General features: G+C 48.4%; 9 protein-coding genes across 9 annotated transcripts; 6 read left to right on the forward strand and 3 right to left on the reverse strand.

Annotated features, from left to right (window-relative positions):
* Positions 1–739: 739 nt before the first annotated feature.
* On the forward strand, positions 740–1,654 carry VMA11 (V-type proton ATPase proteolipid subunit; the record flags this gene model as incomplete). Its single annotated transcript, XM_043280278.1, has 8 exons — positions 740–787; positions 856–873; positions 934–946; positions 1,016–1,098; positions 1,161–1,279; positions 1,337–1,421; positions 1,478–1,563; positions 1,612–1,654. The coding sequence occupies 8 exons, from the start codon at positions 740–742 to the stop codon at positions 1,652–1,654; spliced, it is 495 nt and encodes a 164-aa protein (XP_043137873.1).
* An 827-nt stretch (positions 1,655–2,481) lies between these two features.
* Positions 2,482–3,855, forward strand: PKA2 (cAMP-dependent protein kinase; the record flags this gene model as incomplete). Its single annotated transcript, XM_043280279.1, has 4 exons — positions 2,482–2,737; positions 2,802–2,891; positions 2,957–3,081; positions 3,133–3,855. 4 exons carry the CDS (start codon positions 2,482–2,484, stop codon positions 3,853–3,855), a joined length of 1,194 nt encoding a protein of 397 aa, XP_043137874.1.
* An 861-nt stretch (positions 3,856–4,716) lies between these two features.
* Positions 4,717–5,857, reverse strand: OCH1 (glycosyltransferase family 32 protein; the record flags this gene model as incomplete). The annotated part of the gene is made up of 2 exons (XM_043280280.1): positions 4,717–4,745; positions 4,801–5,857. The coding sequence occupies 2 exons, from the start codon at positions 5,855–5,857 to the stop codon at positions 4,717–4,719; spliced, it is 1,086 nt and encodes a 361-aa protein (XP_043137875.1).
* An 880-nt stretch (positions 5,858–6,737) lies between these two features.
* On the forward strand, positions 6,738–7,988 carry ACHE_50552S (glycoside hydrolase family 43 protein; the record flags this gene model as incomplete). Its single annotated transcript, XM_043280281.1, has 2 exons — positions 6,738–7,253; positions 7,305–7,988. 2 exons carry the CDS (start codon positions 6,738–6,740, stop codon positions 7,986–7,988), a joined length of 1,200 nt encoding a protein of 399 aa, XP_043137876.1.
* A 257-nt stretch (positions 7,989–8,245) lies between these two features.
* ACHE_50553S (homoserine O-acetyltransferase family protein) lies at positions 8,246–9,805 on the forward strand (the record flags this gene model as incomplete). The annotated part of the gene is made up of 1 exon (XM_043280282.1): positions 8,246–9,805. One exon carries the CDS (start codon positions 8,246–8,248, stop codon positions 9,803–9,805), a length of 1,560 nt encoding a protein of 519 aa, XP_043137877.1.
* A 2,935-nt stretch (positions 9,806–12,740) lies between these two features.
* ACHE_50554S (tRNA threonylcarbamoyladenosine dehydratase) lies at positions 12,741–14,385 on the forward strand (the record flags this gene model as incomplete). The annotated part of the gene is made up of 3 exons (XM_043280283.1): positions 12,741–12,920; positions 12,990–13,089; positions 13,148–14,385. 3 exons carry the CDS (start codon positions 12,741–12,743, stop codon positions 14,383–14,385), a joined length of 1,518 nt encoding a protein of 505 aa, XP_043137878.1.
* Positions 14,386–14,486: 101 nt separating this feature from the next.
* Positions 14,487–15,083, reverse strand: ISC1_1 (putative isochorismatase family hydrolase; the record flags this gene model as incomplete). The annotated part of the gene is made up of 1 exon (XM_043280284.1): positions 14,487–15,083. One exon carries the CDS (start codon positions 15,081–15,083, stop codon positions 14,487–14,489), a length of 597 nt encoding a protein of 198 aa, XP_043137879.1.
* Positions 15,084–17,067: 1,984 nt separating this feature from the next.
* Positions 17,068–17,868, forward strand: LXR1_2 (SDR family oxidoreductase; the record flags this gene model as incomplete). Its single annotated transcript, XM_043280285.1, has 1 exon — positions 17,068–17,868. The coding sequence occupies one exon, from the start codon at positions 17,068–17,070 to the stop codon at positions 17,866–17,868; it is 801 nt and encodes a 266-aa protein (XP_043137880.1).
* A 467-nt stretch (positions 17,869–18,335) lies between these two features.
* Positions 18,336–18,756, reverse strand: ACHE_50557A (uncharacterized protein; the record flags this gene model as incomplete). Its single annotated transcript, XM_043280287.1, has 4 exons — positions 18,336–18,417; positions 18,493–18,567; positions 18,629–18,690; positions 18,745–18,756. The coding sequence occupies 4 exons, from the start codon at positions 18,754–18,756 to the stop codon at positions 18,336–18,338; spliced, it is 231 nt and encodes a 76-aa protein (XP_043137881.1).
* Positions 18,757–22,824: the final 4,068 nt, after the last annotated feature.

Raw genomic sequence — 22,824 nt, forward strand, 5'->3', positions numbered from 1 at the left:
CGCGTATGCGATATTATTTTAAACGACCGAAGTGCGCTAGGAGCCTTTGAGCGCAATCGCAAACCGGGCTCCTATCAGTTCATAACCTCACCATCCTCCACCGGGGGGGAAATCGGATCCGGGGCGCGGGCGGAGAACACTGTCCAGCCGGGAGCCGGGGCGAAGGGGAGAGAACCAGAGGAGTTTCTCAAGTAAGAGGAAGAGGCAGAATAGGAGATAGTAGTAGTATTATAATTGAGTTGAGGGTATTGCGGGGGTGAGGGGGAAGGGAGAATTATGGAAGGACTTGGAGCAGGAGACTGCGAGGAGTAATAAACGACGGACGGAAGACCGGGGGAGGTGGTCGACAGGCCGTTAATCGTCCGGAATCAGGCGTGCTTCTTGGCGTAGGGACGAACTGAAGACGCAGAATATGGTAGTAGCGATGGTATAAGGATGTCGATAGGAAGTCGAGGAGGTGATGATAGGAGTAAGAACTGTTGGTGGAGGACCGGCACGGGGTTTGTTGGGTGTCAGGCCGGATAGTCTTCGCTACGGTGGCCCAGACGGAGCAACTTGGTCTTCTGCATCAGACAGTCTACGTACCAGCTCCGACTTTCTTCGACGTCGCTACTACACTGAAGCTAGTATTTCTTTCCTGTTTCTTTTCTCTTGAATTGTTTTAGATTTGCTTGAGCTTTCTATTCGCAGTTCCTTCTTCTTGCCTTTTTTCTAACCGCCCCTGTTTGAAATCGGCACCATGTCAGTCAGCGAGTACACCCCAAAGTTCGCGCCTTTCTTCTCCTTTGTAAGTGACCTTGAGCGCGTTTGCTCAATGATAGCTATTTGCAAGTGCTGGACTAACAGCCATGTTAGGCAGGAATTGCGTCTGCAGTGAGTATTCCGTGACGTGCGTACCGGATGACGACTGGTTCACTGACCATTCGCTCGAAGATGATTTTCGGGTGTATGTTTTCTCACTAGGAGTTTGACAATACGATTAGCAGGATGGATAAATGACTTACACGGTATACAGCAATGGGAGCAGCATATGGGACAGCTAAGGCCGGGATTGGTATCTCGGGTGTCGGGACGTTCAGACCGGATCTGATCATGAAGGCATGAGCTTGTCCACAATATCGATCAAATATGGTTCATACTGGTGTGCTGACTGAAGATAGTCCCTGATCCCCGTCGTCATGTCCGGTATCATCGCAGTTTACGGTCTCGTTATTGCGGTTCTCATCGCAGGAGACATGTCCCCACCGTTAGGAACAACACCACCCACCAGCTTGTATACGTATGTTTGGCCATACGGAAATGATTCAAGGGCTAGGGATAATAACGGGACTTACAGATCATTCATGCATCTCGCATCGGGACTGTCGGTTGGTCTTGCAGGTGTGGCCGCAGGATATACCATTGGGATTGTCGGAGACGCGGTAAGCAGTTGTGCTAACTACGCTTATCTTATGCATGTCTCTAACGAATGTCTCAGGGTGTTCGCGCGTATATGCAACAGTCCCGGGTCTACGTTGGAATGATTCTTATCTTGATTTTTGGCGAAGTTCTGGGTCTCTACGGGTATGTAGCTTGGTGACGAATGGAGAGTCGTATGCTGACAGAGAACAGTTTGATTGTCGGTCTGATTTTGAACTCTAAGAGCAAGCCTTGAATTGCACCTGCTGTATCAAATGATCGGTTACTCTCATTCGTCATTCTGCCTTGTTCCTTTGTTCGATTATCGTGAAAATGGATCATGCATCATGTACTCGTGGGCCAGATATTGGCGATCCCCGATGCCCTTACTATATTAAGCTTCTAGACCCTGGTAGTAGTGGTCATCATAAAGACAGGGATTTGGTCTACTAGCCCGGGTGCTGACGGAGCATCGGATGAGTTCCATCAGAAGTCGCTTTGACGCAAGATAATGTACCTTTGCCACCGGTTTGTCACGGCTCTTTTTTACGCAACATGATAATTAGTTTGTCTAGACCTTCTGTGATGTGGTTGTATATTTATACCATGGTAACCCCCTAAAACAGATGATAACAATGTCATTCAGTATCACACATTCATTCTCAATCAGCACAACACTAGAAGCACGCTGTACTATAAAAAGCAATAAAGTAAGATGAGGGAAAAGTCGGGTAGATCTCATAGTGACTATCCTTACTACTAAGTATACCGAGGACAGCTGCTTCCTGCCCCACTGGGGATGGGTAATGTCATCATTCCCCTGTATTATCGCCGGCCAGCTCTCATGGCGGAGCAGGACCTCATCTCCCCCCATATCCCACGAAGCTCCTGAGTCCCCTATCGAGCATCTCTACTATCGAAATCCTCACCTCAGATTCTATCAATCCTTATCTCTATATCGATCTTAACTCACGGTTCCTGGTTCCAATTGCTCCTCACGTCGTGTCTTCCTCCCATCCACCGCTTCCCCCCACACCTCTTCCCCGCTTGTCCTCCGAGACATGATCTCTTCTTGCCATTCCAATGGCTGCGGAAACCGTCGACCCTTCGACACATAAAAAGGTGCAAGGAACAGCTGTCCCTCCCAAGAAACCGGAGTCGGGAGGATCCCAAGATGCCCATGAGAGGGAAAAGCAGATGGTGGGCTCCGTGCATCCGCCGCATCAACGACACCTGAACCCCTTTACTGTCGCGGATCGTCCGGACCAGAAACACCTGGGTGTGTCTGCGAAGAATTTAAAAGTAGCCGATTTCGCGCTTTTACGAACACTAGGGACGGGTAAGTCTCAGTTCGGCCCGCAGTCGTTTCTCCGGTGTCTGATCTGTTATCTTTCTCCGCGCAGGGACTTTTGCTCGAGTATGGCTTGCCAGATTGAAAGCAGATGAAAGAAAGGATAGGGTATATGCATTGAAAATACTCCGCAAGGCAGATGGTGAGGGTGAACCTTGCCTGCTGTGCTTCTATGAGGCTAATGCATGATGTCGTCTATGTGCGCAGTGATCAAACTGAAGCAGGTCGAACACGTCCGCAATGAACGGAAAACACTTGCAGCTGTCTCCGGTCATCCTTTTGTGACGACTCTAATAGCATCGTTTTCTGACGCGGAAAGTCTATATATGTTGGTATGGTGTTCTACGATCCAGAAAAGCGCATGGGTCTAACAGCATCCTCAGCTGGACTATTGTCCTGGGGGCGAGATATTTAGTTATCTACGACGAGCACGGCGATTTAACGAACCTACATCAAAGTTCTACGCTGCCGAAATTACCATGACAATAGAATTCCTGCATGATATGGAAGGGATTGCTTATCGGGACCTAAAGCCTGAAAATATTCTCCTTGATGCCGACGGCCATATTAAACTCGTCGATTTCGGTTTCGCGAAAGAACTAGGTGACCGTGAGACATATACACTATGTGGTACACCAGAGTATCTCGCGCCAGAAGTTATCCATAACAGTGGCCACGGACTTGCAGTGGATTGGTGGGCTCTAGGGATCCTTATTTACGAGTTCTTGGTTGGGCAACCGCCTTTCTGGGATCAGAATCCAATGCGCATATACGAGCAGATTGTCCAAGGTCGTTTACGCTTCCCGCAAAACATCATGTCCCCTGCAGCTCAGAACATCGTCTCCTTGCTCTGCAAAACCAATCCGACGGAACGACTGGGATACATATCGGGTGGCTCTGCAAGAGTAAGATCTCATCCGTTCTTCGAGGGCATTAAATGGGATGATCTCTATCATCGCCGTATAAAGGGCCCTATTATCCCGAGAGTCGACCATCCCGCAGACACAGGCAACTTTGAGGAGTATCCAGATCCTCCAGTGAACAACTTGACCCCATATACCGATGATTTGAAGTCAAAATATGAACCTTTGTTCGCCGATTTTTAAAAGTTTATCGCCTACAGTCCGGTGCCCAGTGTGAGTGAGTTGAGCTCATTCTTGCAACGTTTCGTCTTATACTGTCCATCATCTGATGGGAGCTTCGCTGCTTTGATTCTTCTTTTCTTCCTTCTTTTGGGTATATTTTGGACATGGGAGTTACGAGCAAGTGATTACACGAATGTCTATAATGATGTCTATTGGTCATGCCATATAAGTCTGCCATTTACTATTCTTCTTTCTTTACACTGTCAATACATAGCCAAGTCTGTCAGGTGTTTGGCTTTACCTTTCTTTCTGCGTTATCATCATAATCTTCCTTCTTTCTGCTTTTGGATATATTCGAAAATCGTGTCTTGCGTTTCAAAAAGCGAATGGCTTCGGATTGTCCAGGTGTATATATCTAGGAAATGGATACAGGGAAAGAGGCCTAATTATGATTATGCGTCTCGCTCACACTGTACCCAAAGTCTATACATTCCAAGCTCCCTTACACAGGCAATCCAATCCAAGCACACCAACCGAGCCAACGAAGATGAACAAAAACAAATCAAAAATGAAAAACCCCCAACGCCTTTCTCCACTCTTTGTATACAGAAATGTGCCATGCAATGTTGGGGCCCAAAAGCGTAGGCCCGCTCTTTTCGTCATTTTCGTTTGGAACTGAGATTCGAGCTCGAGGTCGGTAGGGTAATCTGACTTCACATGTCGAGCTGCGTAGGTTTATGAAAGCGCTATGTGAGCGCCAGATTAACACTGTCTATAGACGGATTCGGAACGAGTAGCAGAATGAACGAGCCCAGCAACGCCATCCCGCTGTAATGGAAATGGGTATCTTTGATTTTATCGGATGGGCGTGAGACGAAACGATCATAGCGAAGGGTCTGTTTTCCAAGTTCCTGGTCCGATGTCAGTAATTCTCGATTGCTTCAGCGGGGTAAGGAACTGCAATACCTTCAAAATCATGCTGCACAAACGCCATCGGATCATCAATATCCATCGCCCCCATCTGTCCAACTCCAGGACTGAAACTCGTGATCGGCAAGACGACGACATCACCGACCTTGCGTCGGTCTTCCTGCCCAGTAAAGTCTTCGTAGGTGACATTGCGCGAGGTCTCAGGGTCGATCTTGAAGTACTCCGGGTCATTAAGGTATCTGAAGACGGCGTCCGTCCATGCCGCAGGACCCGTGAATTCAACAACAGTCTTGTCCATTTTCTTCGTATTGAGCACGCCTAGCTTCTTCATTCGCAGCGCTTCGTCGGTAATATAGGCGACAATGTCGCGGAGGACAGGGTGACCGGGCTTGGCCTGAATAGTCCACTGGCAGAACTGAATGCGTCGCGAGTACCATTTCTGCCAGTCGTCACGGTCCGGATCCGCTTCGATACCCACGACCAGGCCGACGGTCGACTGGTCCAGTTCCGCGGGGAGCCATTCAGGCGCAGGTTGTAGGGCGGTGGTGTCGATGTCACTGTAGATACCCCCACGCGCAAGCAGTACCAAGTACCGGAAAAAATCCGCCTTGAGCACAGCAAGCGGCAGTGCCTCATATGCCTCCACCACTTCCGGAATAGACGCGAAATAGTATTTTATCAGGTGGCGCTGGGTGTCGTCGGTGATGACCTGGTGGACGAAACCGGGATGCAGCTCTGTCCAGCTAGCTTCGGGGGCGCGCAGGTCGTCGATGAACCAGAACGAGGACGGGTCATATTTCCATGTCTGCCAGATGTAGGCGGGGAATTTGTTCGAAATGTCGTAGGGGAAGTGGTAGCGGAGTCGGTCGCGGAGGGATGCCGTTGGCGCGGGTTGGATGGGGAGTTGTTGGACGGTGCCCTTCTTTGGCAAGTTATCCTCGTTCAAGTTTTTATCGGGAGTTATTGGAGGTATATCGGCTATCGACGAGGATAAGGATGAGGATGAGGATGAGGAGGAATGGGAGGATCGGAGGATTAGAATACAGGCGACAAGGAAGATCGCGGCGATCAACGACTTGCGGAAAGTGAGCATTGTGCCGGCCACAGACAAGTGAGCCCCAGCTACTGGGATCGAATCGCGTCAATTAGTGCCGCGAGAATAACAATGGTCTGCTTTAGTGCTATAAGAATGAAGACAGACTCTGAAGAGGCGCCTGACGAAACTACCACGAGTTATCCGGACGCTCCGCCGGTGATCCACGGGTCGATGGAGCAGTATGTAACTCTGCAGTAGTAACTATATCCTGCGTAGTCTGATGCGAATAGGCATATTGAAAGGTAATTCAACAATGATATACTAGTAGTTGGTGATAACATGTAGTGCCTGGAGTCGGACTGAAGAAGCGAATAGAAAGAAAGACCACGCGGCCGCCAACGTCAGATTGCTTAACATTCTGCAACAACGGTGCCGTTGCAGAAAGTGCACAGATGCATTGCAGACTGTAGTGGAATATTCTCTTTTTCCTTTTAATATCTAATGTGATCTCGAGCTGTACAAGAAATAATTCTTCCAGCCGATGTGCTCTACAGTTACAAGGTTCTATAACAAAGCCTTTATACCGCGCCATACCCCTGGTACAGCTGCATACAAAGCGGAGAGCTTAGCGACAAGGCCCGTCCCTCTCGGTTCTTCATACAGAGAAATCTGAATTGAACATGCGCAACAGATTATAGGCCGTACTCTGGGCTCCTTCAATACAAAAAAAAAAAAAGGCGTGATACTTATCTCAACGACGATCCCAATCTTGCCATCGGTTCCTGGTCTGTCGTGCTGGTTTTCGACTTTACCTCCGCATCTCCGGCATACCAGGTACTACAATGACCGCGCTGTGACATAGACGACTGTACCACCAGTTCAAAGCAAAACTACGCAATTCTGAACCATGACCAGGACCAAATAAATATAACCTATAATGCCGGCAACAGCGCTATCCCGTCCCTTCCAGTCACAAGACAACCCCCCCAGCGACAACACGCAGAGCATGGACCCGGGGTCCGAATCCCAACGTCCAATGCCGAAAAAGGGATCGAATGGGCCATCGAAATGGACGGGGAAACGGGTTGCAATTGTGACCCTGATCGTGGTGATGGTCGTCTTCACTATTGTCTTGGTCGTCACATTGCCCATCGAGCTGCGACCCCGGAGCAGCTACCGCGTTGCTCGCGTTGATCCCAGCTATTACAATGGAGCCAATCGTCCCAAACGTGTCTTGGAAAACTTTCCAGATCCTGGTCTGCTTCAGGTTAACGGTACCTGGTATGCCTTTGGGACCAATGAGGCGAACAACGATACGGAGGTACCGAGGGTGCCAGTCGCAATATCGTCAGACTTCCTCAATTGGACCAAATTGGAGAGTCGGCAGGTGCTACTGCCAGATGGCGATTGGGAAACTGACGTTAACCACTGGGCGCCGGACGCCATGCAGCGGGTGAGTACAGCGGGTTCCTTGAGATTGTACGAAAATAACGTTCTTGTCTAGGACGATGGAGAGTTTGTGCTCTACTATTCTGGGGAATTGAAGGATTGGAAGCGACACCACTGCGTTGGCGTTGCCGTCACGAACAACACGAGCCCCCTGGGCCCCTACGTGCCACAGAATACTCCCCTGGTCTGTCCCCTAGACCAAGGTGGTGCCATTGACCCCTCTCCATTTAAAGATGTCGACGGAAAACTTTATATCGTCTACAAAGTCGACGGGAATAGCATCGGAAATGGCGGAAGGTGCAACAACAGCAAGCCACCCTACAAGTCTGTCCCCATCATGCTGCAAGAACTCGAGAACAACGGTACTGCTCCTATTGGAGATCCGGTGCAGATCTTCGAGCATGATAGCGATGAAGATGGCGAGCTGGTCGAGTCCCCCAACCTCATCCGGACGGCGGAGGGTGTGTACTACCTCTTCTACTCTTCCCATTGTTTCATATCGCCCGAGTATGATGTCAAATATGCCACTTCACCATCAATCCGCGGCCCTTATACTAGGGCCAAAAGAGAGTTTCTCAGGACTGGCGATTTTGACCTCGATGGCCCTGGGGGCGCTACCGTATCAAAGGACGGAACAAAGATGGTTTTCCATGCGAATTGCGACCATGAGCGATGCATGTATGTGGCAGGAATCCACATCAACTCGACTGCGTTGAATGTCACCTTGACTTCCTTATGACAATGGTGCTATGATGCATGAGTCTGTATGATTAGAAGCGAAGATACCTTGTTCCGTGCAGAAGAGTTGGATATCTAGATATAGAATTCAGCCAATGAGAATACCCATAGATGACGCCATGTCCATGCTGCGGCATCGGCCTCCAAACATCTCACCGCCTTCCTTATCGAGGACGGACTTTTCAACTCAGTCGCCGTCTAGATTTCGATGACTCTAGACGGAACGTCTCATTCCTTCCTCTGTGCCTGTCTGCTATCATGGCTTCCTTTCAAAATGCAGCGCGCTCAGCGTCCCGAAGATTGTTGAAGCAATGCGAGACCCCGACCGCGTTTGCCGGAAGAAACCGATTCCACTTGTCGCAATCATCCCACCTGAGAAGACTACACAGCCTGCCGCCACGGAATTCCCAGTCCACAGCTGCGTCCAATCCTGCTCTTTCCTTCCCCTGTCTCGACGCCCAGGAAGAAAAGACCGCACGGCTTAGCGCACGATCTCTCGAGTCGGGACCGGAACCTTCGTATACCACGGGCCACCATGAACGATTCCATTGCGAGGTACCGTTGTTGCTGGATTGGGGTGGTGTCTTGCCAGAGTTCGATGTCGCGTACGAGACCTGGGGTACATTGAATGAGGACAAGAGTAATGCAATTCTTTTGCACACAGGACTTTCCGCATCGAGTCACGCTCACAGCACCCTATCTAACCCTAAGCCCGGTTGGTGGGAGAAGTTCATTGGGCCTGGTGGCCCGTTGGATACAAACAAATACTTTATTATCTGCACCAATGTTCTTGGAGGCTGTTACGGGAGCACAGGGCCTTCGTCGGTTGACCCGTCTGATGGAAAGCGATATGCCACTCGATTCCCGATCCTGACCGTCGAAGACATGGTGCGGGCTCAGTTCCGCCTGCTGGACGCGCTTGGTATCCAAAAACTGTACGCGTCAGTCGGATCGAGTATGGGTGGTATGCAGAGTTTGGCTGCCGGTGTTTTGTTCCCCGAGAGGATCAACAAGATTGTGAGTATCAGTGGGTGCGCACGTAGCCACCCGTACAGCGTTGCCATGAGACATACCCAGCGTCAGGTCCTGATGATGGATCCCCGCTGGGAGCGTGGTTTCTACTACGACTCCATCCCGCCGCACTTCGGAATGAAGCTTGCCCGTGAAATCGCAACGGTCACCTACCGTAGCGGACCGGAGTGGGAGAAGCGCTTTGGCCGCAAGCGCGCCGACCCCAGCAAGCAGCCCGCCCTCTGCGCGGACTTCCTCATCGAAACCTACCTCGATCACGCAGGCGAGAAGTTCTGTCTTGAGTACGACGCCAACAGTCTCCTCTACGTGTCGAAAGCAATGGACCTGTTCGATCTGGGCTACGAACAACAAGTCGAGACCCGGAAACGCCGGGCCGAGTACGAACGCAAGATTACCCAAGGTGACAAACAACTCGAACAAAGCGATCCCGCTTGCAGCCTGACTCTCCCAGAACAGCCCTACGAAGAACAACCCTCTGTTACCGCATCCATCCCATCGATCAACGAATCTGTCTTTGACAAGGGAGATAAGAACTCAGAGGCACCGCCGGAGGATCTTGTCCGCGGACTGGCACCTCTCAAGAATCACAAGGTGCTGGTCATGGGTGCTGCCAGTGATATCCTCTTCCCGGCTTGGCAGCAACGCGAAATCGCTGCAACGCTCCAGGCTGTTGGCAACAAGAACGTGGAGCATGTCGAACTTGGAGAGGACGTGTCGCATTTTGGGCATGATACATTCCTGCTTGATCTGAAGAATGTTGGTGGTACGGTGCAGAGGTTCCTGTGATGATATAAAATTATGTTTCCGTATTATTCTTGTATAGCGTGTTCATAATGATGATGCATGTATAGGCGTTTTTATTGTGTTTTAATTTAGACTAGAGGCAACCGTCCAGCAAAATCACCGACTGTCCAGTCTTGAAGTCATATATAAGCTGCCTGTTCTCCTTATCCCTCCTTTCTATCCTCCTATCTCACTCTCCAGCCTGCAACCTAATATATCCATTATATAGTCGCATTCAACGCATCAAATGGCTCTCTGAGGGTATCGTAGCCCTACCACCTATATCCAGAGAAACCACATTCCGCACAGCATGGACATGCCTTTAGTTAGCCGATATACAGCAATTACAAGGAATGCTGAGTTATCTGCCCGTCAAAATCGAGGACTTTCTGCGAACTCGAGCAGGTCGAGGCGCGAACTGGTAGATATGTGAGTTAGTTCATTTTGAGAGTCTAAGAGACATTGTTGATATCGCGTTGCAGGGACTCAGACTGATAGAGATCCACGTTCAAAAACCCCATGAGCTGCGTCGACTTTATCACAAGGCTATAAGGATGAGCGCGGCTCACGTCCGATTCTCTCCCAGTCCTTCGATCTTACCAGTTACAATGTGATCGTCCCCCCTCGTGAGAGGCGCGCCCCTCTCAGCCCCTTAGCGGTTTGGCCAGGAAAAGTGCTGCTGAGGACATCAAATCAGGAAATAATAAGAGGGCTAAAGCTGGGAGTGTTCCGGCAGAGAGGATGGTATTGTTGAAATCTTTGCTATTAGCAAACTGATGCTGACCAAAGTACTAGTGCTACGAGCGAGGCGGTAGTTGCTTCTTGAGGAAAACCAACCCCCTTGTGTCGAATATGGTCCATCTATATCCCTCCTTGATAAAGAACCCAAATACAGCCAGTGTTGTTATGTTCTGGCGCACGCTGCGGATTTTTTGGACCGAAGAGAGGGTGGATGCTTGGTCGGATGCAGTCTACGGAGACAATGCTGGAACAGACAAATCCCTAATCAGTTGTGCATGAGTCCCTCGGCATTTGAGATGTACACACAGGGTCTATTTGCTCTTGAACCTCTAGTTCCGGATAAAAAGTCAGATGGTAAGGAACTCTTTGTCCGTTTCTGGTGGTTTTAGCCACCAGAGTTAACTGGCCAGGTCGACCTAACTGCCCAGTCCCAACTCCCACCAAATTTCGACTCCAGTGGGCATGGTCTAGGATTGCACAATGTGTGTACGGGAGAACCTATTCGCTCTGGTGACGTTGTTACACTCCGAAGACACAGTCCCATTACCCACCCACTTCCGGATACAAGAATTTTCGAAATGCAATGGTTCCTAAACAGAGTTACCGCCCTACGATGAGCCGCAGAGGCAAGGGAGCTACCAGATGACGGCTTGTCCTGGCTAATTTCATCGAGCATGCAGAAGTCGCCGCCACCAATCTCGCTTCCAAGCGAGTTTTCTGAGGGGAGTTCTAGGGCACGGTAAAGGAGTCCACTGTCACGCTTGGTGAAGCCAAGAAGGACAGCGGGTAGATGGGACCGCTGACAATTGTTAGGAAGAGGAAGGAATGGAAGCGAAACAGGGATATGGTCGTTTAGTGTACGCTCGTTTGCTTATTTGTCTATTGGCTCTCGTGAAGAGAGTACTAATATCTCAGTCTGAATTACACAAAGTGGGAATGACATGTGTATGCGTCAAAAAGAAATTATAAACAGTGGCCCTCAGATTAGCTCTCAGGTTCTCATTGATTTCCAGGTAAATTCATGTTTCACCGGATATCGTACAATTTTGGCTTATGTGTTTAAACACTCATCACTGGGCATCTAGCTAAAGAAAGGGCTGACCAATCGTTCTGAATAGCGCAAAGACATATTAATCCGCCATATTCAAAAAAAAAAACAAAGGAAAAACAAAATAACAATCATTGAAACCAATAGACTCTGTAAGACACGTTAGTGATGGCTCATATACGCATCTTTATCCAGAGACGCTGAACGCAAGATAAACCGACCAGCTACATCAGTTTGAAAACTACCTTTTCACTCTTCACTGACCTGCTCAACGCCGTTACCATGTGGTTACAGACGGAGCATTATTGGCCTCAAGTGAATGCTATTTAGTTGTCGTCATTTGGTTGGCTGGGGTATAGCGGATGGAAAGGAGATGCGGAAGATATAGAAACGTACCTTTATATGTCAGTCCCATGTAGGAATGACCACATTACCTTATACATTATAGGTAACGTAGTCATCCAGGGAATGAAAGCATGTAAAACAACACCCAAAAGAGTCGATAGTATTGCCAGTCCCTTAGATCTCTGTTCGTCTCAATCACCCACACATAAGCACACATCTTCTTCCACTAGGAACATCAACATGTTCTCAAGGGATGAAGTCCACGCGCTGGAATAATCCAGCTTTCTGGTTTATCCCAAGGTGTCATGAGAATGCTCTATGGTGTACTGGAGTATCATCATTGGGAGTCACAATAAGATCACTCTCGGATCTGCAACGAGTCAGCCGTTGGCTACCATCTCTGTAGAAAATACATGGCGTAGGCGTCAACTTACCTAGTTGTTAGAAAGGAACATAAAAGAGAAGCACGCGACAACGCGCGGAGACAAAACGGCGCCGATGCGCACGTGACCTCACCGCCGATCCAATGTGGAATCCGAGCTATGACGATAGAATTTATGAGTTGTCTGTCTGCGCTAAACATCGGAGGTTTTTCTTGTTTTCGCTGTCGGGAATGGTATGATAGATCCTGTCTGATTTGGACACCCTGAGATTACGATGATTGAATCCGATATTGACTATTTCACTACTGTAGATACACTGAACGATTTGATGAATTAAATCTCGGCCGCAAGTTGAAAATCGTGACGCACATCGAACACACATAAACGAACGGAGGAGGGCATATACACGAGTATTTCGAGAATGTCGTGGATCCAGCAGCACGCCAATTCTCATCAGTCACGGCTTGCTGCTACAGCTGTGCTCTCGGGAGCTGCTGTTGCAGGCGCCATACTTGGGTACCAGGCTATTCGACGAGAAAAAGCCGTGCACAAGCTTAAGGCTTCCATACCGGATATAAACGACAGCCATCATGCGGAGAAGGTTCGTCATAATCATTATCCGGTGCTTAGAGTTTTCATGCAAGGTCCGGAGGGCTGATTCAAAGTGAAGCTTACAGAATATGGCTCTGCGGCTGCAACGCAATTGAGCAAGGAAGATGAGCGTAGTGCGGCTCTTGCGCGAAGGGCGCAGCAGGGTGACTACGATGACGGTGAGCATTCATTGTTCTTGCTACCGTAGCCAAGGCTAACAAGTACACTGCGGTATAGACCTAATTCTCGAACAACTCGCCCGGAACCGTGTATTCCTTACCGATGAAGGCCTTGCTAAGCTTCGATCATCTTTTATAATTGTCGTCGGATGCGGTGGTGTCGGGTCGCATGCAGCAGCCTCCCTCGCTCGCTCCGGTGTATCCAAGATCCGGCTTATCGATTTCGACCAAGTGACCCTCTCTTCGCTGAACAGACATGCCCTCGCGACACTGGCAGACGTGGGTACTCCGAAGGTGCATTGCATCCGCAAGCGCCTCGAACAAATCGCCCCATGGGTAAACTTCGATTGTCAGAACGAACTATTTGGGGGTTCTGCGGCAGACAATCTCCTGGGTCCGTGGCAAGGGCAGAAACCGACTTACGTGCTTGATTGTATTGACAACATCACCTCGAAAGTGGAGCTCCTGCACTACTGCCATACGAATTCGATTCCCGTGATCTCCGCCATGGGTGCCGGTTGCAAGTCAGATCCTACCCGTGTTGTGGTGGGTGATATCTCTCTTAGCACCGATGACCCTCTCTCACGCAGTACCCGTCGACGACTGAAGGCTCTCAAAATCAGCACTGGCATCCCAGTGGTTTTCTCGACTGAAAAGCCGGGCCCCGGGAAGGCAAGTCTACTTCCCCTCGCCGAGGAAGAATTTAAAAAGGGCGACGTGGGCGAGCTATCCGTTCTCCCCGACTTCCGGACCCGAATCCTCCCCGTCTTGGGCACTATGCCCGCAGTATTCGGATATACTATTGCGAACCACGTCATCTGCGACATCTCCGGCTATCCTAATGACTACAACGCCGGCGGCAAAGGACGGGATAAAATGTACGACGGCATCCTTGCGGGAATGCAGGGCTTGCATGAGAAGCTCGCCCGGACAGAAGCCGGTCATGACTTCGTTGGTCTTCGCCTACCAATTTCCAAAGATGACGTAGGATTTCTTGTGGATGATATCTGGCGCGGGAAGAGCATCGTTAGCGGTCTGCCTAATCGTCTGCAGCTGATTTTGTGGGAGAAACCCGCTCGTGGGTTCGGCCCGGACCCTGCATGGGAAAAGGAAGGGCAGAAGTTCATTCCTATTTCGCTGAAGGACCTCGTTTGCTTAACCAAAGAAGAGGCTATCCGGCATGAACGTGAGGTTCTTCGAGGGGGGAAGAGACCGGAGGACATTTACGATGAGAAGACGGTCCAGAGGGCGAAGGAGAGGATGAAGGAGGCTGAATTTTACGAGAACTACCGGTAAATGCGGTTCATGATAACGTGTGTATGTAAAAACGAAAAGTTATGTACAAAGCAATGACCATTAGCTGTTTAGACTCAGTATCATCGCAAGGGACATCGTTCTTATGCACCAATCTCCTCCGAAGAAACAACCGTGCCAAAACCATCAGCCAGCTCACTCAACACAACAGACACCAACTCCGCGGCCCCAACACCAGGGATATCCCTATCCCCAATCGCATCCCTCGCAACAATCACATCATAACCACGCTCAGCCCCCGCTCTAGCCGTCGTAGAAACACAAACATGGGCCATATACCCGACCAACACGATCTTCTTCCCCACATCCCCCAATCCCTTCAAGTACTCATCCAAATCCGTCTGCGCAAAGGAGCTAGGGAACTGCTTGGTAATCACCTTCTCACCAGCCTTAGGGGTCAATTCCTCGAACTCCTTAGCCAGTTCAGTGTCCGGAGTGAAGACGGGTGCGCCGGCGGGGACTTGGTGAACGACGTGGACGATGTTCTTGCCATTGCCAGAGGCGCGGTACTTGCTTAAGAGGTTTGCAATGGACTTGCGGGTCTGGTCAATATTGGCAGTTGTCAGAAGGCCTGTGGCGTATTCGTTCTGGGCATCGATGATGATGAGGGTGGAGTCTTGGACGGAGGCGGTTGAGGGAGGGATGCCAATGGTTTGGCGGAAAGATTTGGCAACAGACATATTGTAGAAATTACGAGAAAAGTGATCGAGTTTAAGAGGGGTTTTCCCTTAAGTGTTTGGGAACAACAATGGCGAGATGTCGCGGGGTTTATATACAATCATCGGAGGATCGAAATCAATACTCTAGACCCGCTTTAATCGGCGGAACGGGGTCTTGGCGGGTAATCTAACCATTTTTGGGTAGAATTGCATCATCTTATTGGATCAACTTGAAGTATGGCATGGGCCTTTGTAAACGATTGATAATCAGGCATTTTATTTTCAATCTCATGACTCTGTATATATAATCATCTATCATTCGTTTATTACACACCAGCAATCATCACCTTGAAAACGTCCTGTCTCCCCGCTTTCACCAGCTCAAAAGCTCGCTCTGACTCCTCGAACTTGAACCGGTTCGTGATCAATGGCTTCACATTAATCTGACCACTCGAGATCAGGTCGATGGCCGCCGGATAACAGCCGGTCAGGTACCGGATTGAGCCCTTGATTATCAATCCCCGCGTGCAAACCGCAGTAATCGGGAAGTTGATGTTTTCCTTACCCATACCAGCCTGCACAAATGTGGCGCCTCGCTTGGCAGCATAAATACCAAGTTGGACGCACGGCTCAGCACCAGAGCATTCCAGAACCACATCCGCACCATCACCAAGACCACACTGCTCCTTCAGCATAGTAGCCACCTTCTCTGCATGCGCCATGGGGTCTGCACCAGGCTCCGGCTTAGGAGGCATAAATGTTTGATCCGCACCATATGAATTAGCCACCTCAATCCTGGACGCAACAACATCGACACCAATAACCTTCTTTGCTCCCCACGCCTTTGCCACAGCCTGGCAGAGGACACCAATTGGCCCGCATCCGAAAACCAGCACCGTCTGGTGAGCGCGGAGATCCGCCGTCTTGGAGATAGCCACGGCCACTGAAACAGGCTCCACCATGGCTGCTTCCTCAAGGTCCATCGAGTCAGGAACCTTATAACAGAAGTCGGCTGCGTTCACGTAGTACTTGGCCAAGGTGCCGTCCCAGGGGGGCGTGGCGGCGAAGATCATGTCGCCGCAAAGGTGGTACGAGCCCTTGCGGCAGTATTCACAGCGACGGCATGGGATGCCGGGTTCAAGGGCTACACGGTCGCCGGCCTTGAGATCTTTTACCTTGCTACCGGTTTCAACGACGACACCGGAGGATTCATGACCAAGGACCATTGGGCCAGTGAGGACATAGTCGCCGATACGGCCGCGTTGCCAGCTAGATAAGCGTTAGCATTAAGCCTGACCTGGCCTTCATGCCGGAAAGATAAAAGTACATACTAGTGAACATATAAATCATGCATGTTAGATAAGTCCGATGGGGTTATATAAGGGAATAGTAGCAGGACAACTCACATCACTTCTGCAGATACCCGTCTGGGCGACGTGCACCATCACATCATAAGGATCCCTAAGTTCCGGCTTGGGGCGATCCTCGATCACCACATCTTCAATGTTGCGAAGTACAAACGAAGCGTTCTGATAAAGGTCAGCTTGGAACGATAGAAGTTCAACACAATGCAGACCTCCATGGTTGGTATGATCTTGACGATTTAGTTCAATCTGAGCACTTGTGTTTCTCTCTCTCTCCCCCCCCCATCCAAAGGACTTTGAAGGTCATTTATATCCTTATGAAAACGCTGTATGCGGGGAGAATTCATTTCTAACTACAAAATAAACCATTCTCTTCTACGGTATAGTTTAAAATTCCTAATACGGTATTTTTGGCATGGAGAGGCGTGAGTGCTACCAGAAAAGGTAATTTTCGCGACTGACCCTAAGCTCGGGACAATTACCGGATTCAATCTCCTCACAACGGGTTCCTGTATGTTTTCTTTTCTCAAGAGATATAAAGATGGTAGTAAAGTGGTCTTTGCTCCACTAAACCCTTCTTCCCATCAATAAAACTTCTTCTAGTCTTTGCCTCTTGATCCTCCCTTCATGCGATCAACAAAATGCCTACCTCAATTCCCCAAGCAAACAGCCTAACCGACCTCTTCAGCCTAAAGGGCAAGGTCATCGTGGTAACCGGTGCCTCCAACTCCCACGGCATCGGCTTCGAAGCCGCCCGCGGCTGCGCCGAAATGGGCGCCTCCGTGGCAATCACCTACTTCACCCGCGAAGACGGCGCAAAGCAAAACGCCGAAGCCCTCACCAAGGAATACAATATCAAGGCGCAGGCCTACCACTGCGACGTTCGCGACTACTCCGCCGCAAAGACCCTAGTCGACAACATTCTACAAGATTTTGGTCAAATTGATGGGTTCATTGCGAACGCGGGCCGCGCAGCGGACGCAGGCGTGCTGGGAGGCAGCGTCGCAGACTGGATGGAGATCGTACAGACAGATCTTAATGGTACATTCCACTGCGCGAAGGCAGTTGGTGAGCACTTCAAGCTTCGGGGCCAAGGGTCGTTTGTGGTGACATCGTCGATGTCGGGCCACATTGCGAATTTCCCACAGGAGCAGACGTCGTACAATGTTGCTAAGGCGGGATGTGTGCATTTTGCTAGATCGCTAGCCAACGAGTGGAGGGATTTTGCGCGAGTGAACTCTGTGTCGCCGGGGTATATTGATACAGGGTTATCGGATTATATTGGGAAGGAGACCAAGGATTTATGGATGTCGATGATTCCGCTGGGGAGGAATGGGGTTGCGAAGGAGTTGAAGGGGCTGTATGTCTATTTGGTTAGTGATGCTAGTACTTACACTACTGGTGCGGATATTGTTGTCGATGGAGGGTACACTGCGCGGTAATTGGGGATGTTTTTTGGCATTCAGAAATGGTTTTTTTGCTCTAGGACACGATTTAGGGCGCATTTCACTCATGCGATTCGATACTGTCAACTACTGTAGCTCAGAATGATGTTGCCTTCACTATTCGAAGTAGTAGTTATATAATGTGTAAATACTCTGCTAGATACGATTTTTCCATGTTATATCTTATACAAAACTAGTATATACAGCGCTCAAACGGGTTGAATTTTTTTTTAAATACTCAGAAATTGCTCCCCCCCCCGAGACCGCTATGATGGATTACTCTTTTCAGAATAGAACGATATATTCTCGCCTATATACACGTACGCGAGTGGATGAGTGCTTGGCTAGCTATATGTGCATACAAACTGGCCTATATGAAAAATTTCCAGGCCTCACCACCTGGGCCGGCTTATTTCTCATCAACAAGAATTGTAACACTCACTCCGGCAGCAGCAAATAGCCAATTAATCATCATCCTCTTCCTCAGGCACTTGGACAATTACTCCATCAAGGCGTCTCAATCGTTCCATACCGTCTTCATCGAGCCTAAAATTGAGTCAGGAATTAGGACCAGCCCGTTCTTAAAATATGTAGAAACAATAGCATTGTGGAGGGCCATACTGAGCGCCAAAAATAATTGGAGGTAATGACCTGGTTGAGGGGTATTCGTCGGTTCCAGTAAGTTCTTGAAGTATCCTGAAATTGTCAGCCATAGCATATTTCAAGAAGTCCCTCGGACCTTTCTGCTTTAACATACTTATCAACCTCGTCGCGTGTCTCCTCCCATTCTTCTACACCTTCGAACCGGATCAGAACATCCTATATGTAAATTAATATTAAAAGTAGTTATCAAGGTTGTATTATATATCCCACCTTTAGAGACATTGTTGGATAGCAGAAGGATTGTTGAAATATGATATCCAGAATCTTTGTAGCACTGGCTTGATAATTACTGACTCTAGAGAAATGGTATTTATGAGCTGATGTCGTAGGAATATATATAGTTCCACGCCGCAGATGTGGCTAGCTGAGGAATCTGCACATACAGTTCATCATTCATCATGGGCAACTATTGGCAGAACCCATGGCAATTGTCCAGCTGAAGCCCCACATGAAGAGGGCGTTGGCTGCACTTCAGTGGATTCCATGTGCGACTTTAACGTAATCGGCCACCGAGCGGCGTCGGCCACCGAGCGGCGCCAAATCTCCGAATCTTACTACTTTACGAACCATCCACTTTATACTCTATTATCGCCATGAAATTGACTCCTATTTCTATAATAATTAAATGGGACTATTTACTAGGACATTGAGGTCTTTTATGACCAATAACACCACAATCACTGCATGTTGGTCGCCTGCGAAGCCTAGGTTGAGCATCTCTTTCCAGCTCTCTTCTTTGCTCTTCCTCCTTCTTTTCAACCTCAGCAACAGTCAAACTGCCTCCATTCTGAATAAACTGCTTGGTTCTTCCCTCCCTCTTCCTTCTATATTGGTTCTCTGACTCAAGCTGATGGATTCGCTGCTGTAATAGAAGAGCATTCTGCATGGCCATCTCCGCACCCTTAATCATCTTCTTTGTAGCCCCATCCACCACAGATGGAGACACAGTACCTTTAAGATACTCTATCTTCTTCTTCTGCAGCTCTAGTTGATGTATATTGGCCGGTGTTTGTCCTACACCAAAGGACTGGTTGCTGTGTGATGTAGAAGGTGGTGATGGTGTCTGTGTGATTTTTGAGAGAACTCTCTCTGGAGAAAGAGGAATCAGGCCTGTTGCTGCAAAACCACTTTTAATATTTGATGAGGATAAAGCCTGTTGATGGACTTTTGGATAGATTTGAAGAAAATTCTCTTTCCCAATTGAATGAACCCCATTTTGGGTTTTTTCCTGGACTCTCTGACCATAGAGATGCTTTAAAGGCGAAAAGCAGGACACATCCAGTGGCTGAAGAATATGAGAGGAATGAGGAGGCATATATAATGGAATAATTCTCCTTTCCATGCAGAATCTATCAAATTCTGCAGTAGCATGGCTACCGTGCCCATCCAGAATCAACAACCTATACCTTCCAAAAGTTCGTGGAGCTGTATTTGGCTCAAATACTTTTTGAAGCCATTCAATGCCTAGCTCATCTGTTGTCCAGCCATTCTTGCTGACACTGAGAACATAATCTCCTGGTAAATCGTAGTACCATAGAGATTGATGATTGACTGCAGCGAAGATGATCTGAGGAGGAAGAGACCATCCCATTGCATTTATAGCAACAATTGAAGTCACCCACTCTCTATTCCCAGGCTGAAGAGCTTTTGCATGACTCTGCTTAGTCTCAGATCCACAGACAACTTTAGCAGTTGAAGCCACACCCATTTGAAAGCCAGTTTCATCCATATTATAGATATCCTCCATCAAAATCCCATACTTTCAATTGTCTCTTGAACCCGTGTAAACCAAGCTTTAATAAGCTTCGAGTCCTCACATTTCGCGCGCTGATAACCATATTTCCGAGTATATTTTGATTTTAATTCTGGGTGGCGTTTGATAAAGCGGTTAACCCAATGGCCTCCAATAGTAATGGAGTGGGATGGCTGAGACAGGCGGGCTGAGAGTAGAAGCTGAGCCAGATAGCTAACAGTTGGCAATTGCAAAGGCAGACCACGTTTATCCATATCTAGAATCCATGCTGAGAGTGTCGATTCCTCTGTAGGTGATAGTTTTTGGCAATTAGAGATCTTTTGCATGCGTGAAGTGGTTCCTTGTAGTCGTCTTCGCAGAGTGGTTTCAGGCACATCAAAGGCTACAGAAGCTGCCTTTTTAGTTTTAAATTGACCATTCTTAAAAGCTCTCAATGCTAATTGCAGTCTTTCTTCCTTAGAAACAGAATTCATGATGTAGAGGTGGTAGAAAAGAGGAATAAGGGGTGTAATTCGGAGATTCGTAGATTTGGCGCCGCTCGGTGGCCGACGCCGCTCGGTGGCCGATTACGTTACCCTGAGATACAGTCATCCAGAGGCAAGTTTGAATGAGGGAAGCCGGCTTATTAGAGGTGATAATTGCCAGGTGTAAGGGGTTAAACCCGCAAAGCTATTGACTCGCTATACCAGCTCTATATACACAGTGTGGAGAAATTGCTCCGCTGGTAAATCAACCAATCATCGCTCCCCACTAATCATAGCGCTTATCACTTATTTTGGACCATTCAGCCAGCGACCGCTTGCGCTTTTGGTATTTATTAGCAGCACGTAGCTGCTTAACCTCATGCTCTAAAAGCAGTGCGTTCTGCATTGCCATTTGAGCACCCTTGACCACTTGCTCAACTGCTTGATTGATAGGGCTTGGTGGGCTATGTGCACACTTCCTCCAGAGGCGCTTGATAAGCTCAGATTGCTTCTAAAGTTGCCTGGTAGTCTTGGGGGTCTCTGCTGTCCAACTAGATGACTCTTTGCTATGTGAACTGCCCGCTGGTGTAGGGGTCTTCATTTCGATATGGAGCTCATCAAGCACATTTCCGGCGACAAACGCCGCCATCCGAGCAAGGAAACAAAGAAAGCACTTGGCGTGGCCGCACAGCCCATGGATAAAACCCTTTTTTTCTGTATATAGATTCCTCTTCTCCTTTTCTCTCCGGATTCGAGATTCTCGTCGATGGCTACACTAGTTTAGATAGGAATATCATTTTGTTAGTATCTCCTAGTCCGAGCCCGTGACACCCTGAGGCGTATCCAGAAGCTTGGAAGCAAGCATTTACCTTGGATAATTTCAAGAGTGGATTTAGAGCTACTGGATTGGCTCCAATCAATCCAGACGAGATGCTTGGGCATTTTACTATTCAACTTAAGACCCCTACACCACCAGGCAGTCAGTCAACCAATTCAGCACCAAAAACACCTTATCACTTGTGGCAACTAGAAAAGCAGAAATCTACAGTTCAAGATATGCTTGAGGGGAGCATACAAAGCCCTCCATCTCTTCTAGGAATGCGGTTGGGCAAGATCATCAAAGGCCATTTCATGGCATGTGATGAAGCTATTCTTGTATGTCAAGAAATTCAGGAATTGCAAGCTTCACATAAACAGCAGCTTTGAAAATATAAGTAATCTAATAAGTAGATAGCTACTGAAGAAGGCATTTCTATTTAGGAGGGCTAGGATCTCATTTAGGGAAGGAGGCAGGAGGTGGCAGAATTCCGCTCCGTACGGGCAACACCACGATGTAGTGATTGCAATACTACAGGGCATAAAAGAAAACAATATCCTAAGAACAACAGTAATTAGATTTTATATGGAATTGCATATTTCTGGTGTTATTATTATGATTATTATTATTAACTATTTAATCAAGTTTATTTTCCATATCGAACCCTAAAGCTATGACAGACCCTATTCTATGAACTCGAGGCCAGCAGATAACTTTCAGCCTCTTGCCCCTAAGAGTTCCCAAGGTAAGACCTCTTTCTATAACCTTTCTAGTTCTTTTCATCGCCCCAGACCGCCTGTACGCGCAGGGCTTTCGAGCAGAGCGCTCTCCCGACCCGACCCTTAACCCTCGCCGAACCTCGTGCGGGTGAGGGCGAGGCCTATTCATTCTTCCTTTCAAACACAGTTTCGAAAAAAGTTCTTTTCTTCTTTGGCCAACTTAATCAAAGGGTGTCACGGGCTCAGTAGCTGGTAGATATTAACGAACTGATATTCCTATCTAAACTGACTAGTAGCCATCGACGATCATATTGAATTTAGAGAAGAAAAGAGAAGGGGAAATCTATCTAGGCAATGAAGGGGTTTTATAGGGGCTGTTGACAGCATGATTGCTGGTTCAAGTAGCGGCACTTGGATGTATCAACTGCTGCAGTGTCGAGCCGTCATATAAGAACTGTGCGCACGAAATCCAAAGTAATATTCCAATATCTCAGATCAAGATTCCACGATGTTCTGGGTCTTGTAAATGAATTTTAT

The sequence above is a fragment of the Aspergillus chevalieri genome, chromosome 5 (assembly GCF_016861735.1).
Source record: "Aspergillus chevalieri M1 DNA, chromosome 5, nearly complete sequence".
Taxonomy (NCBI): domain Eukaryota; kingdom Fungi; phylum Ascomycota; class Eurotiomycetes; order Eurotiales; family Aspergillaceae; genus Aspergillus; species Aspergillus chevalieri.